General features: G+C 41.4%; 4 protein-coding genes across 6 annotated transcripts; 2 read left to right on the forward strand and 2 right to left on the reverse strand.

Annotated features, from left to right (window-relative positions):
• Positions 1–419: 419 nt before the first annotated feature.
• LOC115373882 (myelin-associated glycoprotein-like) lies at positions 420–6,531 on the forward strand. 2 transcript variants are annotated; one of them, XM_030072505.1, is made up of 11 exons: positions 420–733; positions 872–920; positions 1,235–1,609; positions 2,021–2,314; positions 3,110–3,379; positions 3,502–3,774; positions 4,209–4,475; positions 5,130–5,396; positions 5,806–5,920; positions 6,012–6,097; positions 6,298–6,531. In XM_030072505.1, the coding sequence occupies exons 2-11, from the start codon at positions 875–877 to the stop codon at positions 6,327–6,329; spliced, it is 2,025 nt and encodes a 674-aa protein (XP_029928365.1). In that variant the 5' UTR covers positions 420–733; positions 872–874; the 3' UTR covers positions 6,330–6,531. The 2 variants fall into 2 exon arrangements, with proteins under 2 accessions (XP_029928365.1, XP_029928366.1); XM_030072506.1 differs by lacking the exon at positions 3,502–3,774 and having other exon boundaries at positions 3,110–3,235.
• Positions 6,532–6,967: 436 nt separating this feature from the next.
• On the forward strand, positions 6,968–10,842 carry lim2.5 (lens intrinsic membrane protein 2.5). 2 transcript variants are annotated; one of them, XM_030072542.1, is made up of 5 exons: positions 6,968–7,181; positions 8,737–8,948; positions 9,514–9,663; positions 9,929–10,063; positions 10,604–10,842. In XM_030072542.1, exons 2-5 carry the CDS (start codon positions 8,774–8,776, stop codon positions 10,663–10,665), a joined length of 522 nt encoding a protein of 173 aa, XP_029928402.1. In that variant the 5' UTR covers positions 6,968–7,181; positions 8,737–8,773; the 3' UTR covers positions 10,666–10,842. The 2 variants fall into 2 exon arrangements, with proteins under 2 accessions (XP_029928402.1, XP_029928403.1); XM_030072543.1 differs by lacking the exon at positions 6,968–7,181 and adding an exon at positions 7,720–7,839.
• Positions 10,843–11,174: 332 nt separating this feature from the next.
• LOC115373662 (free fatty acid receptor 2-like) lies at positions 11,175–12,092 on the reverse strand. Its single transcript, XM_030072155.1, has one exon. It carries the CDS (start codon positions 12,090–12,092, stop codon positions 11,175–11,177), a length of 918 nt encoding a protein of 305 aa, XP_029928015.1.
• Positions 12,093–15,130: 3,038 nt separating this feature from the next.
• Positions 15,131–16,048, reverse strand: LOC115373664 (free fatty acid receptor 2-like). Its single transcript, XM_030072157.1, has one exon. It carries the CDS (start codon positions 16,046–16,048, stop codon positions 15,131–15,133), a length of 918 nt encoding a protein of 305 aa, XP_029928017.1.
• Between the last annotated feature and the right edge of the window lie 537 nt (positions 16,049–16,585).

A 16,585-nucleotide genomic window follows, 5' to 3' on the forward strand; every position in this document is an offset into this window, starting at 1 on the left:
GCTATTTACTATAGTTCTACAAGTTCACTGCAGTTCATATAAACCACGAGTATAACAATACTGTTCTGCTTTCATGTCCAGACACTCAAATATATTTCGCCTTTTACCCACTTCGTGCAAGAAAATCAAGTTCACCTTGTGTTCTGGAGAGGGCCCTATTGATATCGGATCATTATGTTTACAGCAAAAGGCTTATGAGTCTTATATTCTAATATTTTAATTGTCACGCTTTTCCTAAGTTGCATTTTTGCGTTGCGTTTCTTTGGCGATGAGATGTGCGCTTTGTTTTGCTTAGCAGATATGCTTTGTCCCTTTATAAGCCTCTTTAGATGTTAAAGTAACAAATTGTAACTACAACATCATATATAGAGAGCTCACTCCAGGACAGTGTTCTGCATATTTTGAACCAAGCAAATCCTGATAGTGATGAAAAATGATACTTTGTTCATATCACTCGGCCTTGAGCATGACTTGGCGGTGATATTTTGCTTCCTTCTATTCAGGGGCCTGCTGTTGGGGTAATCTTTTCTTTTGTCACTCTGGTGCTGTGACTGATGGTTATACTTTAGCCTTTATCGGACCCCAGATGTTTGGAGCATGTTGGCTATGTCAAATGTGATTTGGGTGTAAGGAGGTTGCGAAATTGGTATGGCCATATATAAAAAAGCAGAAGGGCATTACTTGTGGAAAAGCGTTGGGTCCAGTACCAACCAAGGACACAAGAACATCTGAGGTAAGCTGGCTTTCCTGCTATGAGGAAATTACATATCTAGTTGCATTTTGAAAATATGGAAAAAGTTGAAATAAGTTTTCCTTCTGTTAGTCACTGTGCAAATGTTATATTAGCATTATTTCACATTGTGCTTCCCAGGTAATGACAATGGGCTTTCATAGAGGACTTCACTTCCTTTTCATTCAAGGTATTTTTGTGTCCTGACAAAATAATTTCTTAATGAATTAAGCATTTTTTTTTTTTTTTAAATCTTCATATCTCTCAAAATGTTTGCAATAGTGCAATTGAAGTTGAGAGGTGTGTTTTATGTGGACTGAGTGTGAGTGAGTGGACAGCAAGAGATAAAGTGATTTCTTTCAAATGTCATCATTTGTATCTGTTTTATTCCTTGCAGCTGGGACCCGGTGTGTCTATCAAAACCCTCCTGACATGTGTCTTACAACTATAACCCATCTTTCTCTTTTTCTCTCTTTTTCTCACATGGGCCTCCCCTTCTGTCAGTACTGTGGAGTGTATTTGCGGAAGGCAACAAGTGGAAAGTTACCCTGCCGAGTAGGCTGTCTGCCTTGACGGGATCTTGTTTGGTTGTCCCATGCTCCTTCACCCACCCAAGCTCCCACACGCCCCACAGTGCCTCATGGTACCTTTATTCGAAAATGCCTTCACGGTACCCGCTGGTTTACAGCAGCACTCGGCCTGAGGCTGTAGAGGCGCATTTCAGAGGTAGAACTAAACTCCTGGGTAACGTCACACACGGTACCTGCACCCTGCTGATCACTGAGGTAACAGCACAGCACAATGGAGAGGCCATCTATCCGTGGATTGACAACGTTGGATTTAAATTCTATCATACAGTGGTGACCCTGGATGTCTCAGGTAGTTATTGGCTTGCACTGAAGTACTTAAATTTAGGGTGTGAATAATTATGAATAATCCTACTGGGGGAGAGAGGAGAACCATTAAATGAATACTGGATATACTGTTAAATTCAGCAAATATGTAATTTGCTACCTCTTAGAAGTACCTTACTCCAACATGCAGGCTTTATAATATGGAGGTGAAATAAGTTCACCTAAGGAAAAAAATCAGCCTTATTTTTCCTCATTAATGAGATTATTATCTCAGAATCCTGAAAAGTTTCCATGGAGAAAAATAAAATCAGCATTTCATCTCATTAATTCAGAAAAAATGGGTCCGATTTTTTTCTTATGTAAAAGCATTATGCTTCTGCAGTGTCGTGCTCAATAACCTCTTACGTTTTGACTCTGCTGAATGTTTTCCTTACAGAAACGGCAGCCAAACCTGTAATGACGATCAGTGGGGAGCTCGTGGAGGGACATGGTGTTACGGTTTCCTGTGAGGTCAGACATTCCTGCCCCTTAGCTCCTCCCACCCTCTCCTTTGAGAGACACGGAGGGGAGGCAACAGTCAACAGCACAGAGGAGGGAGACGGACGCTGGCGTCTTCTCTCAACTATAACCTTCATTGCCACAGCAGAGGATCATGGGAGGCCGGTGGGGTGCAAAGTCACATTCCCTGGGGGACAGAAGGCCACCACAGATCTGGTGCTCCATGTGAGCTGTGAGTCCATGCATCACTCTGATGCAATCTATTTTTGAGGTATACACACCAGTGTTGAAAAAGGTGTCAGATGTGTGTATTTCTGAGCACTGCCACCAAGAGAACAGATTTTTTATATGTGCAGTAGATGGTGCTATTTTGTAATGTTTAAAACGTACGTTGCATTTGGATTTTTAACAGCTGTTTGAACACTGCAAGATGAAGTTACAGGAACTTGTCAGTTACATGATGTTAAGTTAGACTGTGCCTTTCTTTTATTTTTCTCTCATTTTCTTTCTTACACTCTTTACCTTTGTCATGATATAATTATGATTTTTTTTCCTGAATGCTCCTGTGCTGGGCATTGCTCCTTTGTAAAAGAAAGCCTTGAGTTTAATATGACCTCCATAAAGGTACGCCAATTACCAAAATAACTCATACAGGTTTTCAGTCATTCAGATCACGGTTCATCTTCAAGTTGTAAGTCAAAGGTAACTGGACTTTTTGTGTATTCTTGGAGACACTTCACTATTCATCTGAGACGCTTCTCTCCAAAAAAAGAAAAAAAAAAAAAAAAAACAGTTGCGAGTATATATAAAGAAAGAAACTGACAGTGACCTGTACTTGGCTCCTGTTATCAACACCAAAATGCGGAAGAAGTCAAGCCAAGAACGGGAAGTGGGATGCTGAAACAGAAGTGTTTCTAATATGTGTAACAATGCTGACCTCATATGTAAGATGTTGGATCACAGTTACTTTTCTATTTGGCCTTACAACTATATCATCAGTTCCTCCCTGTATTCTTTGTAATCTCAGATTCGCCCCGGTCTGTGAACATCTCTGCGGACAAGACAGGTGTCCGGGTTGGTACAAATGTGTCCCTAACATGTGTCAGTGATGCCAATCCGCCTGCCAGTTCCTACCGATGGTACGATCTGAAAGGTGGGACCCTCATATGTCTGAACCAGAGTGCAGAAACTATCACAATCAGCATCGCGGACCCTGAGGACAGCATATTTCACTGCACAGCAATCAACAATCTGGGTAGAGCCAATTCAACAGCTGCTTTTGTGGTTGCAGCAGAATGTAAGCTCTGTCTTTATGGGTTTTTGTTAATTTTTATACGAATACTCACTGCTTTTACATTAAAATATTGTGCCAAATCATCTTGACAGGACAATTAATCACATATTATTGTCTGAACTCAGATGAGCCAACTGTTTTGCCTGAGTCGAATTGTTCCTACCACATTGGGCGCATGATATGCAAGTGTGCTGTCAAGGCTCGTCCTTTGGCTGCGGTGTATTGGAGGGTAGATGGACAACCCGAAGCTTCCACCTCTGCCTCAGCAGTCTCTCACCTCAGTCACATAGTAGAGGAGACATGGTCCACTGCAGGTGCTACAGAGAACATGTCTGTGATCTGTGTGGTCAACAACACCCACGGTCAGCAGGAAGTTCTCCTCAGGGTCTTTGTAAAAGGTAGAGAACCACAGAAAAATACTATTTTATGTTTCCCATCTTCAAATGAGTCGTATTCATATGTGCTATCACAGATGCATTAAAAAAAAACACTGCTAAGGGTGGGGACCATTTACACTATTTACACATTATTTCCACACTGCACAAAATGTGATGGTTGTATCGACATCATTCTCTTCAGCTGCCGGTCCCACTGATAAATTGCATGCTTATTCCACACTTTTGGTCAGTTGAATCTCAATAGTCCTCACTTCAGTTGACCCTCAGTTTTGTAAAATGCACCTTTAATGTTTGGGGTGAAAAAAATAAACGCAGTGATGCACGCTTTAAACTGAGTAATGTATTACCCCTGTCCATGACTGTGCCACATTCCAGGGTGTTAACACTGAGGGAATGAGCCTGCTCACACTCTTTTTCATTCATGCATTTTTCAGCCCCTCCAACAAACGTGTCCATTGCCCAGTCACCAGCCCGTCCCATGGTGGGAGAGACCGCTGCCCTGTTCTGCCGGGGTCAGGGCCACCCTCCGCTGAGCCTCTTCAGATGGTACCGGATGCAGGGCGAAGGCAGCATCCAGCTCGCAGAGAAGTCAGAGCGTCTCAGCCTCTCAGAGCTAACCAGAGATATCGTATCCTTCCGCTGTTTGGCCATTAATGAGATGGGAGAAAGCACATCCCCAGTCACGGTGGTGAATGTAGAATGTAAGTGCCACAAGAAGGATGTATTCACCCTGAAACACCAAAATCTTAACTAATATGCCTTAGGAATAACATGCCTTGTTCTGTTTTTAAAAGGGAAACATGTTTTTACCACACTGTAGCACAAAATGATAATATTCTATATGTGGGGGCTGATGTTGATCAGTACTAGCAAATTACCTAACCAAGTGTTGTGATTTATGGTTTCCAAATCACACTTTCTGCATGCCGTCTTGGAACAAAAACTCCTGATCCACTGCAGTTTCAACATGCCTCTCAATGTCTTGTTTTGGCTACTAAACAACAGAGGCTGTGTCTACAACAGCATGACTAGCGTCATAAAATTTAAGCTATGAAGGTCATAAAAAGCCTTGTTGTCAGGGCAAAAACCAAATGACCCAGCAGCATTGTTGATACAGTATTTTGCATTGTGATATGTTGTTTCTTTTGGATGCTTGTTGTAATAGCTAGCTTATTCTTCACCATTGTGAAAATGTGGCTGTATTGCTTATGCCACTTCCATGTAACTGTTATGTAAAATGAGAGGTTGCCAGTATAGGTTAATCAAGGTCATGAATTATTGAATGCGTCATTAAAGTGAATATTTGTTTTCAGATTAACATAGCATTGCATAATATCCATCTCTTTCTGTCTCAGATGCTCCTATAATCTTGCCAGAGTCGTCATGTTCAGTGTTAAATGAGGTCATCAGGTGTGAGTGTGTGGTGGATTCACATCCAGCAGCGACTGTCACCTGGACACCACTGAACACAGACCATAATCGCACATTCAACATCAACTCTCAGCTTAACGGGAAAATCTTGACATCAGTTCTCACGGCACCGAAGAGCGAAAACATGAGTGATGTCATTTGCAATATGACCAATGAGCATGGAAGTGCCTTGCTTGAACTTTCAATTAGAGGCAAGTGATCCTTACACTTCTCGTTTTTCCACTCTTGCCCTCAGGGAGCTGTTGTTTTAAAGGGATGGTAAACTAAAATGTGCAATTTTTCATCATTTTTTTTTAACTATCATCATGAAACTGTGCGAATCTCAAGTCCCTTTCTGTGCAGAGAGAGGCCTGTCAGCTGTTTTCTTCAGATCTAATCAGTTTTGCTGGGAAAGGATTAAAAAACTCTTTTCACATGTAAGAGTGGGGGCAGTCCAGTCAGAACATGACCTCAATTTTTATAACATTTCCTGACATTCAGGAAGTCTCAGATCTTGGTAGATGATAAAGAAAGTAGTCATGAATCATCCAAAATAAGAAAATCCCTGTTTTGTAACAGGCCTTACGATCCCTTTAAATCACATTTATGTATCTGTGGCAGGTGAATCCAGGCAGGTGCCATCAGGAGTCTTTGGAGGAGTTGGATTCGCCCTGGTGCTACTCCTTGGTTTCATCCTGTTTTCATTTTGGATGTTTTACACCAGGCAGAAGCACAGGTACCAAAACAGACAGTAGAGGTGAAGCATCGTAAATCATCCTCTGGTTCCAATATAAAATTCACTACCTGTTAATTTGTGATGAACCCAGGAATACAAGACATGTTGATTACTCAATGGAGGAAGTGGAGCTGAGGACGGAACTGGAGATAACTTACGCAAACACTAACCATGCAGGTAAAGCCTCTTCATAGTGTAGTGGTAGTAGAAGCAGTAGTAGTACATATGATACACTTCTCTAGCCATGTGTAGTTTAAAAACAGTGCTCCTCTTTTCCCAGTCTTGCAAAATAGCAAAAGCATTATTACAGACATCACTCATGAAGGCATTTAGGCTGTCAAATACAGATAATACAATCATTTCCTGTGTTTACTCAGGTGTCCCAGCGGGCAGAGTTCACTGGATATGACACTCAAAGCCATTATGACCAACAACTGCGATGTAAAAACCGGTGTTTGTGCCTCTTGATTTAAAAAAAAAAAAAAAAAAAACAACCTCTCAGCATCTGTGATTGCTTTGACATCTGCAAGCTTTTTAAGTTTGTTGGCACCTGTCCACTGACTTGTTGTGTTGGTACTGATTCTGTAAATAGTTGCCATTTTTTAAATAAATTTTTTTACTGTGCAGCATTCACCGTGCACGTGCGTCTTATTGTCCGTCTAGGGAATGCCACTGCTAATTTAAGGAGAGGATGAAGTGTGTGCACTGCATGTGGTGTGTGTTGGTGAGACTTTATTAAGCAACCATTTGGTCATGTGTCTGTTCTAAGCGTGTATCTGTCCCCGTGACCACACCCAGCCACACTGAAAGAAAGTGTGCGCTTCAGCATGTTGCATTGACCACCGCAGTACTGCAAGCCTTTGCACATCCACAGTTCCAGAATGCCTAATACAACAAACAGCGGGACTGTGGTGCAGCGGCCTCGTACCCATGACCCCCCTCATCCCCCTACATGACCACCCCCACCTCCCCCATGCACACACACACCCACCCCCCACGCCCCCAAAATTACTCCCACCTAGTTCAGTGTGAAAGGGTCACGTGCTTTTTTGCCCACCAGCTCAAGTGCATTTGTTCCGTGCTGATTGTTTTAAAGGATTTTGCCTCCATCGACAGAAAAGTGGAGGGGATAACTTTTTGGAATTCAGCCTAGGGGGTCCTCTTTGACGTTTCGCTCACTCCGGGTTTGCACTCTCTCTCTCACTCTTTCCCTGAGGAAAGGCTGACACTTAAGAGGGTTTATTCATCCCGAAGAATTAAGGTAAGATGTAGTTATGTCTTATGTTAGCAGCTGATGCTATTGTACGGCCATTAGTTGGTATGTATAGAGAGAAAAGAAATAGTACTAGGTGGAGAGCGTATCATAGTAGACTGACCAATGACTGTGCGCCCTACAGGTGGGCCAAGAGGCGTTTACCATGTGATGCTGTCTAGCTTTCAGGCTTTGAGCTCATTATTTGACTGTATTGTGCTTTATTCTAATGCTGTGATGGCTGTGAATAGTATGCATGCTGTAATGCTAGAAACCTTGCCAAAGCTTTTGTTTTTGTTGTCATTTTAGGCATTTAATTTATACATAATCAGTTTTAAAAAGGTACAGATAAACCTGTGGCATTCATAACTTCTGCTAAAGAGTTTGGATGCTGGATTGCTGAGATCAAAATGGATGCAGCTGTGTGACATGTCTGCTGATTGGTTTGACCCTAGAGCTAAATGTTTAGAAATTCAGTGCCCCTGTCTTAGTTAGAGTTGGAATTTATTTGCACACAGAGAAATGAAGAACATAAAGGAGAATTAAAAAAAAAAAATGATGCGCTGTTATTTGAGCTGCTATCGTGCTCCTTCCCTTCAGACCTTTAACATGGTTCAGTGCTAGGCTGCATATTATCAGCGTTCTGCGTTTGTGTCAACAGCGAGATGTGGGTGTTCATATTTATTTTCTGATGTGGTTACTGTTGGTGTCATTGTATAAAGAAAAGAAATAGCACATGTTGCTATGTGGTAACAGCTTTGACATTTGGACAGTGAAGCGTCTCTGTTCAGGACAATAGCTCTCAAGAAAAGCTTTTTGCAGTCAGTTGGGTATTAAATGGTCATTTAAGCTGCTGGTGTATTGAGACAAATTAGTGTGCATTTCCTGAGGTGTTATGGCAACGATACCATACATCAGGATAGCTTTTACACCTTCATGCGTTTTAAGGGCTCTTGGTTTCTGCTCCTCCCATGCAAATCAAATGAATGCTGCCTCTAAAAGTCTGATTGGACACACTCGTACAGGTTTCATTGTATGTGAGGAATAACAGTTGATAGATCATTTATGGCTCTGCTCAGCTGACATATTTTCCATGGTAATGATATGGAGTCACTTTCTTTAAGGAAAGGAAGGAAAGAAATCTGGGCAAATCATATTTGACCCTGCTGGTTTAAGGTGTTGTAAAACTTAGAAAACCTAGCTTATGATCAGAAGGTTGTTGATGAATCTAGTGAATCTGGGAATGTGGGGAATGTAAACAATGGTCTCTCTTCCTTGCTCCAACAGCAAATTGAGATATTTTTACTGTAGTACTTTGTGTAACCCTTAATACCACCTGAGGAATTGTTCAGTGGTCAGTAGTGCCAGACTTATTGTGTTCTGCAGCTTCCAAGTATGAAAGTAAATGTGCAGAAACATTCCTGCAGTTGCATCAACACCTTCAGGCCATTTCTGTAAATATGAATGTCTTTAATCAAATTCATGCAACAAGCATCACAAATAAAGCTAAGAAACTGCTGTACCCTGCAAGTTCACTAACTCCTGTCTTGTCCGTTTTGCATAGTGCACAGAGCCTTGCTGCTGTCATAGTGTCAGTCAAGATGTACAGCTTCATGGGAGGGGGCCTGTTCTGTGCCATTGTGGGGAACATCCTGTTGGTGGTCTCCACAGCTACAGACTACTGGATGCAGTACCGTCTTTCGGGCAGCTTTGCCCACCAGGGCCTGTGGAGGTACTGCATGTCTGGCAAGTGCTACATGCAGACTGACAGCATCGGTGAGTGGGAAAAATCCTACTAGACCTCCTGAAAACTCCCCTTTGGCTCCCGCTGAAGCACAGCAATGCTCACCAAAGGCTGGGTTTACTTTGAAGGATTACAAGGATGCACTTCTGGGTGGAATAAACGTACCTATGATTAAAATGTCCGAGGAATATGCACACAAATTGGACATAATGTTGGGATTGTGCAGTCCTGTTTGAACCACATCAGAAGTGCATAGAGAAATGCATAATGGCATATGATACAGGAACAACAGGACCTCAAATCCAGTGGAGAACATGCAGTAAATTGTACATATTACTCGACAAAGGTAATGCATTTTCTCTCACCATCCCTTGCTGCTTGGAAGGATGGTGAGAGTCCAGTTATACACTGGAACAACAAGCAAGGTGGTAGGTTATACTGGCTAACATGACATGCAATAAATAACCTCTGAAATTTGAAATATCTGTAGAAATATCATTTCAAATAACTTTGCAAGTGACTTATTGCATTTAGGAATGAAACCCTGTATATATCAACCAGTCATGTTTGTTTTTCTCCTGTTATCTTTCTTCTCAGCCTATTGGAATGCCACTCGCGCTTTCATGATCCTCTCTGCCATGTCATGCTTTGCTGGCATCATCGCGGGAATCCTCTCCTTTGCTCACTTCTCTGCCTTTGAGAGGTTCAACCGCTCATTTGCTGCTGGGATCATGTTCTTTGTATCAAGTGAGTCACACCAGATAAAAAGCACACACCACTGGACATTGTAAATAAACATCAAGTACTATTATTTCTGTCTCTATGCATCAGTGTCAGCATTATTATTTCTAGTTTTTGCATGTTATGCAAATCTATGGCTAACCCAGCCAGCCTTGATATACAAAGTTTTTGATATCTGTGTTTGCACAGGGATGAACAGCAACTGAACCTGCCTTCATATATTTATTCCTTGGAAACTTATTTAAATACATGCTCTGTCATTCTCCATCAGCTCTGTTTGTTCTGCTTGCAATGGCTATTTACACTGGAGTGACAGTGAACTTCTTGGGCAAGCGCTTTGGTGACTGGCGCTTCTCTTGGTCCTACATACTAGGCTGGGTGGCACTGCTCATGACCTTCTTTGCAGGTAAATCAGATAACACCCATGAAGTTGACGAGTTTTACTATCCCAAAGTATGTTTTTAATTTAGACTTAACAAGCACAGCACATGAGGCACCATTTCACACAAATCACCAACCAAAGTTCAAAATCAGGTTTAAGTTCTCTGAGTTAAATAATATGAGTAAGAAGAAAAGGAGCATTTCCTGAAGAAAATGTGCGCAATTACTGTCAGCTGATACAGTGATTAATTTGGTTTTGCATTCATGTCTTTGTCATGATAAGTGTGCATATTTCATCAGCATGGCATACTGGGCATTTAGAAATTTGAATTGAGTTTCCACCATACACATTGGCTGACTTTAAATACAACAGAAGTCTATGCCATTTTATTTTAATATATGTATCTTATTGAAGTAAAACTTTTCCCTAAAATAACATTTTTTGGACAGGAGCTTAACACCAAGCTGTCAGCTGTACTTGATCTGTTGGTGTGCAAAGGACCTTTGTCTTAATGCCACTGTGCAATTCACTACAGTTTATTTATTTATTTATTTATTTTTGCAGGTATATTCTACATGTGTGCATACAGAATGCATGAGTGCAGAAGAGTGGCAGGCCCACGTTAAAGTAAAGAGGAGATGCTATGTCAAGGGTGCAGATCGGGTTGCATTTACTTCAGCAGTTCCAAAGCATTAGAAGTCACATCAAGGTATCAATTCAAGATATCAGCTAAAAAATGACAAATGATGGAAAATTTCTACCTGTAAAGTAATAAAAACGTTTGAATTTTGTCTCAGCATTTTGCTTGTCATGTGGTATTGTTATGAAATGCTCTACAGCTGTAGGTGAAACATGATGCGGCCAGTGGCATGGGCTGGAAAGCAGCTATTGTTCCCTTTGAGCCTCATCAGCTCACCCTTTATAACTGTCATAAACTACAACTGGGTAAAAAAATGTTACATTTGGCCAAGGACCAAGGTTACAACAATCTTTGAAAATAGCCGGTAATCTTTGCTTTAAGTTGATCATTATACAGTAAAAACATATTGAGGTTTTTCAAGTATGTCCTAATGAAAGCTATCAGTCAGTCATTCACCTTACAAGTTAAATGGAGATCTCCTGGAAACCAAATATCTTACTCCTCACTACTGTTTGTGCCACGTCTTTGCAATGTCAGCATGTTCAGTCCGCACATCTTGAAAACTGACTTTTTACTGGTCAAGTGGAACATGGAGGAGGAGAAGTAGAAAATGATGGGGTCAAGACAGGTGTTGAAGGTGCTCAGCAGCAAGACGTAGTGCCTCCATGTTGGGCTGTCACCCTCGATGAAGCCCACCAAATGAGAGATGTTAAACGGCAGCATGCAAACCAGGAAAACAGCCAGAGTCCCCAAGGCCATGCCGATGGCCTTTCGCTTCTGTGCCATGGATATCAGGGGGCGGCTGTAGAGGATTGAGATGCTGCGCAGGTAGCAGAAAACACAGATGAGGAGAGGCACAACACAGAGGACTATGAATGCCTCCAAACGCACTGGAAGGACGATCTTCAACTGCTCAGGCGTGAATTTCTCGTAGCACACAGTGGAGTTTTGGCTGGATAGAGCCGGGTGGTGTTGGGTGGCAAAGACAATGCTGCAGTGCACTGCAGCGATTATCCAGATGACAACACTGGCCACTATAGGGTATGCAGGCTTTTGCAGCTGATGGAAGGAGACTGGGAATGCAATGCCTATGTAGCGCACCACGCTAACTGCCATCAGGAGCAAGGAGCTGCTGTGGATCGTAGAGAAGAAGATGAAGGAGGTGATGGAGCACAGTAAGTCTGGCAGGTCCCACTGCATCTGTGACGTAGCCTCATGCATCTTGAAAGGAAGGATGATCAAGAAGAGAAGGTCTGAGACGGTCAGATTGAGTAGCAGAATGTCTGTTGGCCCTGGCTTAGTGTGGATCTTGACACTGAAAGCATACAGTGCCAGGATGTTTGCAGGTAGGCCTATCAGAAAGGTCACAATGTAGACTGTGAGGAGCACCTCACTGCTCACCACTGCAGTCATTATGATTCTAGACCAAGAGAAGCAAAGAATAAACAATGAGAATGAAATGCAGCAACATAATTCTGAAAATGAGTTCATTAACATTGTGAAGGAATAATGTTTGGAGTCCAGTAATATCATTTAAAGCAGGTTTTGGGGAGCATAATTGCTGATAATATTTCAAATGTTTTACATGGCCATTAGGCACCAAACAATTTATTCTGAACTTATTTTGAGATTATGCCCCCTGGATGGAGGAGTCTAGTGTGGAAAGAGTACCACAAGACTGTCGGCCCCCAGAGTCGTATGAAATGTGGAACATTCATAACCAAATCCTCTTAAATCAAATTTAACTGTCATCAGTGCCCCAGGTTTTTGGCTACATTATAAATTTTGACTCTAGATACATACTGCAGCTTTCTCCAACAAAATCATGTACTCCAGTTTCACCTGAGCCATAAACTACTTTAATCTCAAACCAAAATTTCTTCTACAGCAGGAAAAAAACAAAACTTGTTCAAACAAACAGGACTCAAGTTGCAGAATATTACCAGCCAGCAAAAAACAGATCTGCACTGCAAAAACTCAAAATCTTACCAAGATTATTTGTCTTATTTCAAGTCAAAAATGTCTTATTCCTAGTCAAAATATCTCATTACACTTAAAATAAGACATTATCACCTCAGAAGTAACTTGTTTTTAGACAATTGTCTCTTGTTTCAAGTGAAAATTTGCTTGAAACAAGTGAAAATTTGCTTGTTTCATTGGCAAAATTTGTTTCTTGTTTCTAGCTAATTTTCACTTATTTCAAGTGAATTTTCACTTTTTCCACTGGCAAATTTTGCCAATGAAAATTGTCTAAAAACAATTTACTTCTGACGTGATCATGTCTTATTTTAAGTGTAATGAGATATTTTGACTTGAAATAAGACATTTTGACTTGAAATAAGACAAATAATCTTGGTAAGATTTTGCATTTTTGCAGTGTGGAATGTCAGTTTTAATATATGTAAGGTAAACATACATTTACTCACCCAGCAGAAGATTTAAAAAAAGGCCAAGGTCGAACAGAAATCAACCCGAGCTCCAAGCTGTGTGCTTTGTTGTGCCTTTGATCGAACACAGTCAGTTTATAACTCTTATACTCAATATGTCTCAGCTGAGCTATTACGTTATAAAAATGAGGCTGCACCTAGTCAAATTACATGTCACAGTATGAGACATAAATATAGTCATCTAGTGTACCATTCAGTTTGTATTAACTAATATGCAAAAATGTAGCGTTGTCTCTGGAGGAAAAAGCACCTCAAGAAAACGTCTCCTCCCTCCAGATCTCTGCTGATATTAGGTTTTTTTCTCAGCATTATAATTAGACTTGATTGCATAAGGCCATGGCCTTCCATCAGGGCCATGGACAGACAATTTAGGGGGCAGATGCTCAATTGAAGAAATAGGGCACCCTTCTCATAATTATTTATAAAATATAAAATTATATACAACATCCCTGAACATCCACCCAAATGCAAGGCAATTTAACACAATATCCCACAGCCCAAGAGTGCAATTGTTTCATTACAACCTAGGTGCACATAAACAAGAGGTGCAGGCCGATCAAAAACTGTTAAGTGAATACATCAAATCTCTGCTCACATACAAGTTGAAAGTAACTGGTAATTTAGCCCGGAAATCATAATCTTTTGCCCAAAGGACAGATCCAGCAATTACATACAAAAAAACTACTTGTACAATCCTCAAACTACTTGTCAGTCCCAGTTTTAGTTGCATTTGAAAAAAGATAATGCTACATTGCAGAGACTGGTTTCAGTAGGTGTGTGAAATTGCTATCACTGGTTGCACAGCCACTTGAGTTGTTTATTTCTGTAGCTTGGCAAGTTCCTGGAAATACAGAAGGACGACAAATTTCACAAATTGTCTCTGCCTTCTTGTAGCCTATCACTTAAATGCACAAATATGCAAGTTCCTATTCAGCCAAAAAAATTATGTTAAAGAACATTTCTCAGTGATACAATTAGAGAGAGAGCGAGAGAGAGAGAGAGAGAGAGAGAGAGAGAGAGAGAGAGAGAGAGAGAGAGAGAGAGAGAAGTGTGATTTGCAGTATGGTTACTTGTTCACTGTAAGTTCTTATGGGAGAGGAATATTGTAGGATCCCATATATAACAAACAAGGTGCAATATAGTCTCAGCTACCTGTTACCTATAGTGATATTGTAGATATTATACTGATACTGTAGGAGATAAGCAATTTCCTGAGTCTCAAAGACATAGAAAGTCCCTGTAATAATATTATAAAAAATATTATTTCTACATCTATCACAAGAACAGGCGAAAATAAAGAAAACATTAACCTCATGATTCATATATTTGTTTCAGTGACAAAGGAACTAACACACCAACCAGAGTTCACTCATTTTGACTGACTATCTTACAGCAGACAAACATGCTTATTATTCAAGTTCATGGTAGGATATTGCCTAAGTTAGGCTGGCTGTATTGAGATATTTTAAGAGTGGTTTAATTTCACAAGAGTGAAAAACAATGACGGGGCTTTGGGCAAACACTATCATTAACTGGCTGCCACCGGTGAAGGCAGGTCAGGGAGAGACGAGGCTGCGGCTCTGCAGGACGCTCTGCAGTTCAGCTGTGGATGCTGTGCCAAGGGAAGTCCGACAGGGAGGGGCAGGGGCTGGTGTGGTCTTGCAGAATTACAACTCAAATACAGTTGTCACACAGTACAGTATGCTTTTAATTGAAAATTGATACCATGGGCCACATTTAAAACAAAAATATAAAATTAGATAAAGAAACAGAAAAAAGTATCTTTTGCAAAAACGGCACTCATCTACTCAGAGGTACAAAGGGCAGGTGTGTGAGCACCACCTGGGGTCTCACTGAGCACGCCCATGCTTTGCATGCAGGCAAAATTATGCCAACATAAGCTCAAATAGGTTACATATAGAGGTTTTTCAAGTATGTCCTAATGAAAGCTATCAGTCAGTCATTCACCTTACAAGTTAAATGGAGACCTGGAAACCAAATATCTTACTCCTCACTACTGTTTGTGACACGTCTTTGCAATGTCAGCAAGTTCAGTCCGCACATCTTGAAAACTGACTTTTTACTGGTCAAGTGGAACATGGAGGAGGAGAAGTAGAAAATGATGGGGTCAAGACAGGTGTTGAAGGTGCTCAGCAGCAAGACGTAGTGCCTCCATGTTGGGCTGTCACCCTCGATGAAGCCCACCAAATGAGAGATGTTAAACGGCAGCATGCAAACCAGGAACACAGCCAGAGTCCCCAAGGCCATGCCGATGGCCTTTCGCTTCTGTGCCATAGATATCAGGGGGCGGCTGTAGAGGATTGAGATGCTGCGCAGGTAGCAGAAAACACAGACGAGGAGAGGCACAACACAGAGGACTATGAATAACTCCAAACGCACTGGGAGGAGGATCATCAACTGCTCAGGCGTGAATTTCTCGTAGCACACAGTGGAGTTTTGGCTGGATAGAGCCGGGTGGTGTTGGGTGGTGAAAACAATGCTGCAGTGCACTGCAGAGATTATCCAGATGACAACACTGGCCACTATAGGGTATGCAGGCTTGTGCAGCTGATGGTAGGAGACAGGGAATGCGATCCCTATGTAGCGCACCACGCTAACTGCCATCAGGAGCAAGGAGCTGGAGTAGATCGTAGAGAAGAAGATGAAGGAGGTGATGGAGCACAGTAAGTCTGGCAGGTCCCACTGCATCTGAGACGCAGCCTCGTGCATCTTGAAAGGCAGGATGATCAAGAAGAGAAGGTCTGAGACGGTCAGATTGAGTAGCAGAATGTCTGTTGGCCCTGGCTTGGTGTGGATCTTGACACTGAAGGCATAAAGTGCCAGGATGTTTGCAGGTAGGCCTATCAGAAAGGTCACAATGTAGACTGTGAGGAGCACCTCACTGCTCACCACTGCAGTCATTATGGTTCTAGACCAAGAGAAGCAAAGAATAAACAATGAGAATGAAATGCAGCAACATAATTCTGAAAATGAGTTCATTAACATTGTGAAGGAATAATGTTTGGAGTCCAGTAACATCATTTAAAGCAGGTTTTGGGGAGCATAATTGCTGATAATATTTCAAATCTTTTACATGGCCATTAGGCACCAAACAATTTATTCTGAATTTATTTTGAGATTATGCCCCGTGGATGCAGGAGTCTAGTGTGGAAAGAGTACCACAAGACTGTCTGCCCCCAGAGTCGTATGAAATGTGGAACATTCATAACCAAATCCTCTTAAATCAAATTTAACTGTCATGTAGTGCCCCAGGTTTTTGGCTACATTATAAATTTTGACTCTAGATACATACTGCAGCTTTCTCTAACAAAATCATGTACTCCAGTTTCACCTGAGCCATAAACTACTTTAATCTCAAACCAAAATTTCTTCTACAGCAGGAAAAACAAACAAAACTTGTTCAAACAAACAGGACTCAAGTTGCAGCATATCACCAGC

This window comes from Myripristis murdjan, chromosome 16 (genome assembly GCF_902150065.1).
Source record: "Myripristis murdjan chromosome 16, fMyrMur1.1, whole genome shotgun sequence".
Classification (NCBI taxonomy): Eukaryota; Metazoa; Chordata; class Actinopteri; order Holocentriformes; family Holocentridae; genus Myripristis; species Myripristis murdjan.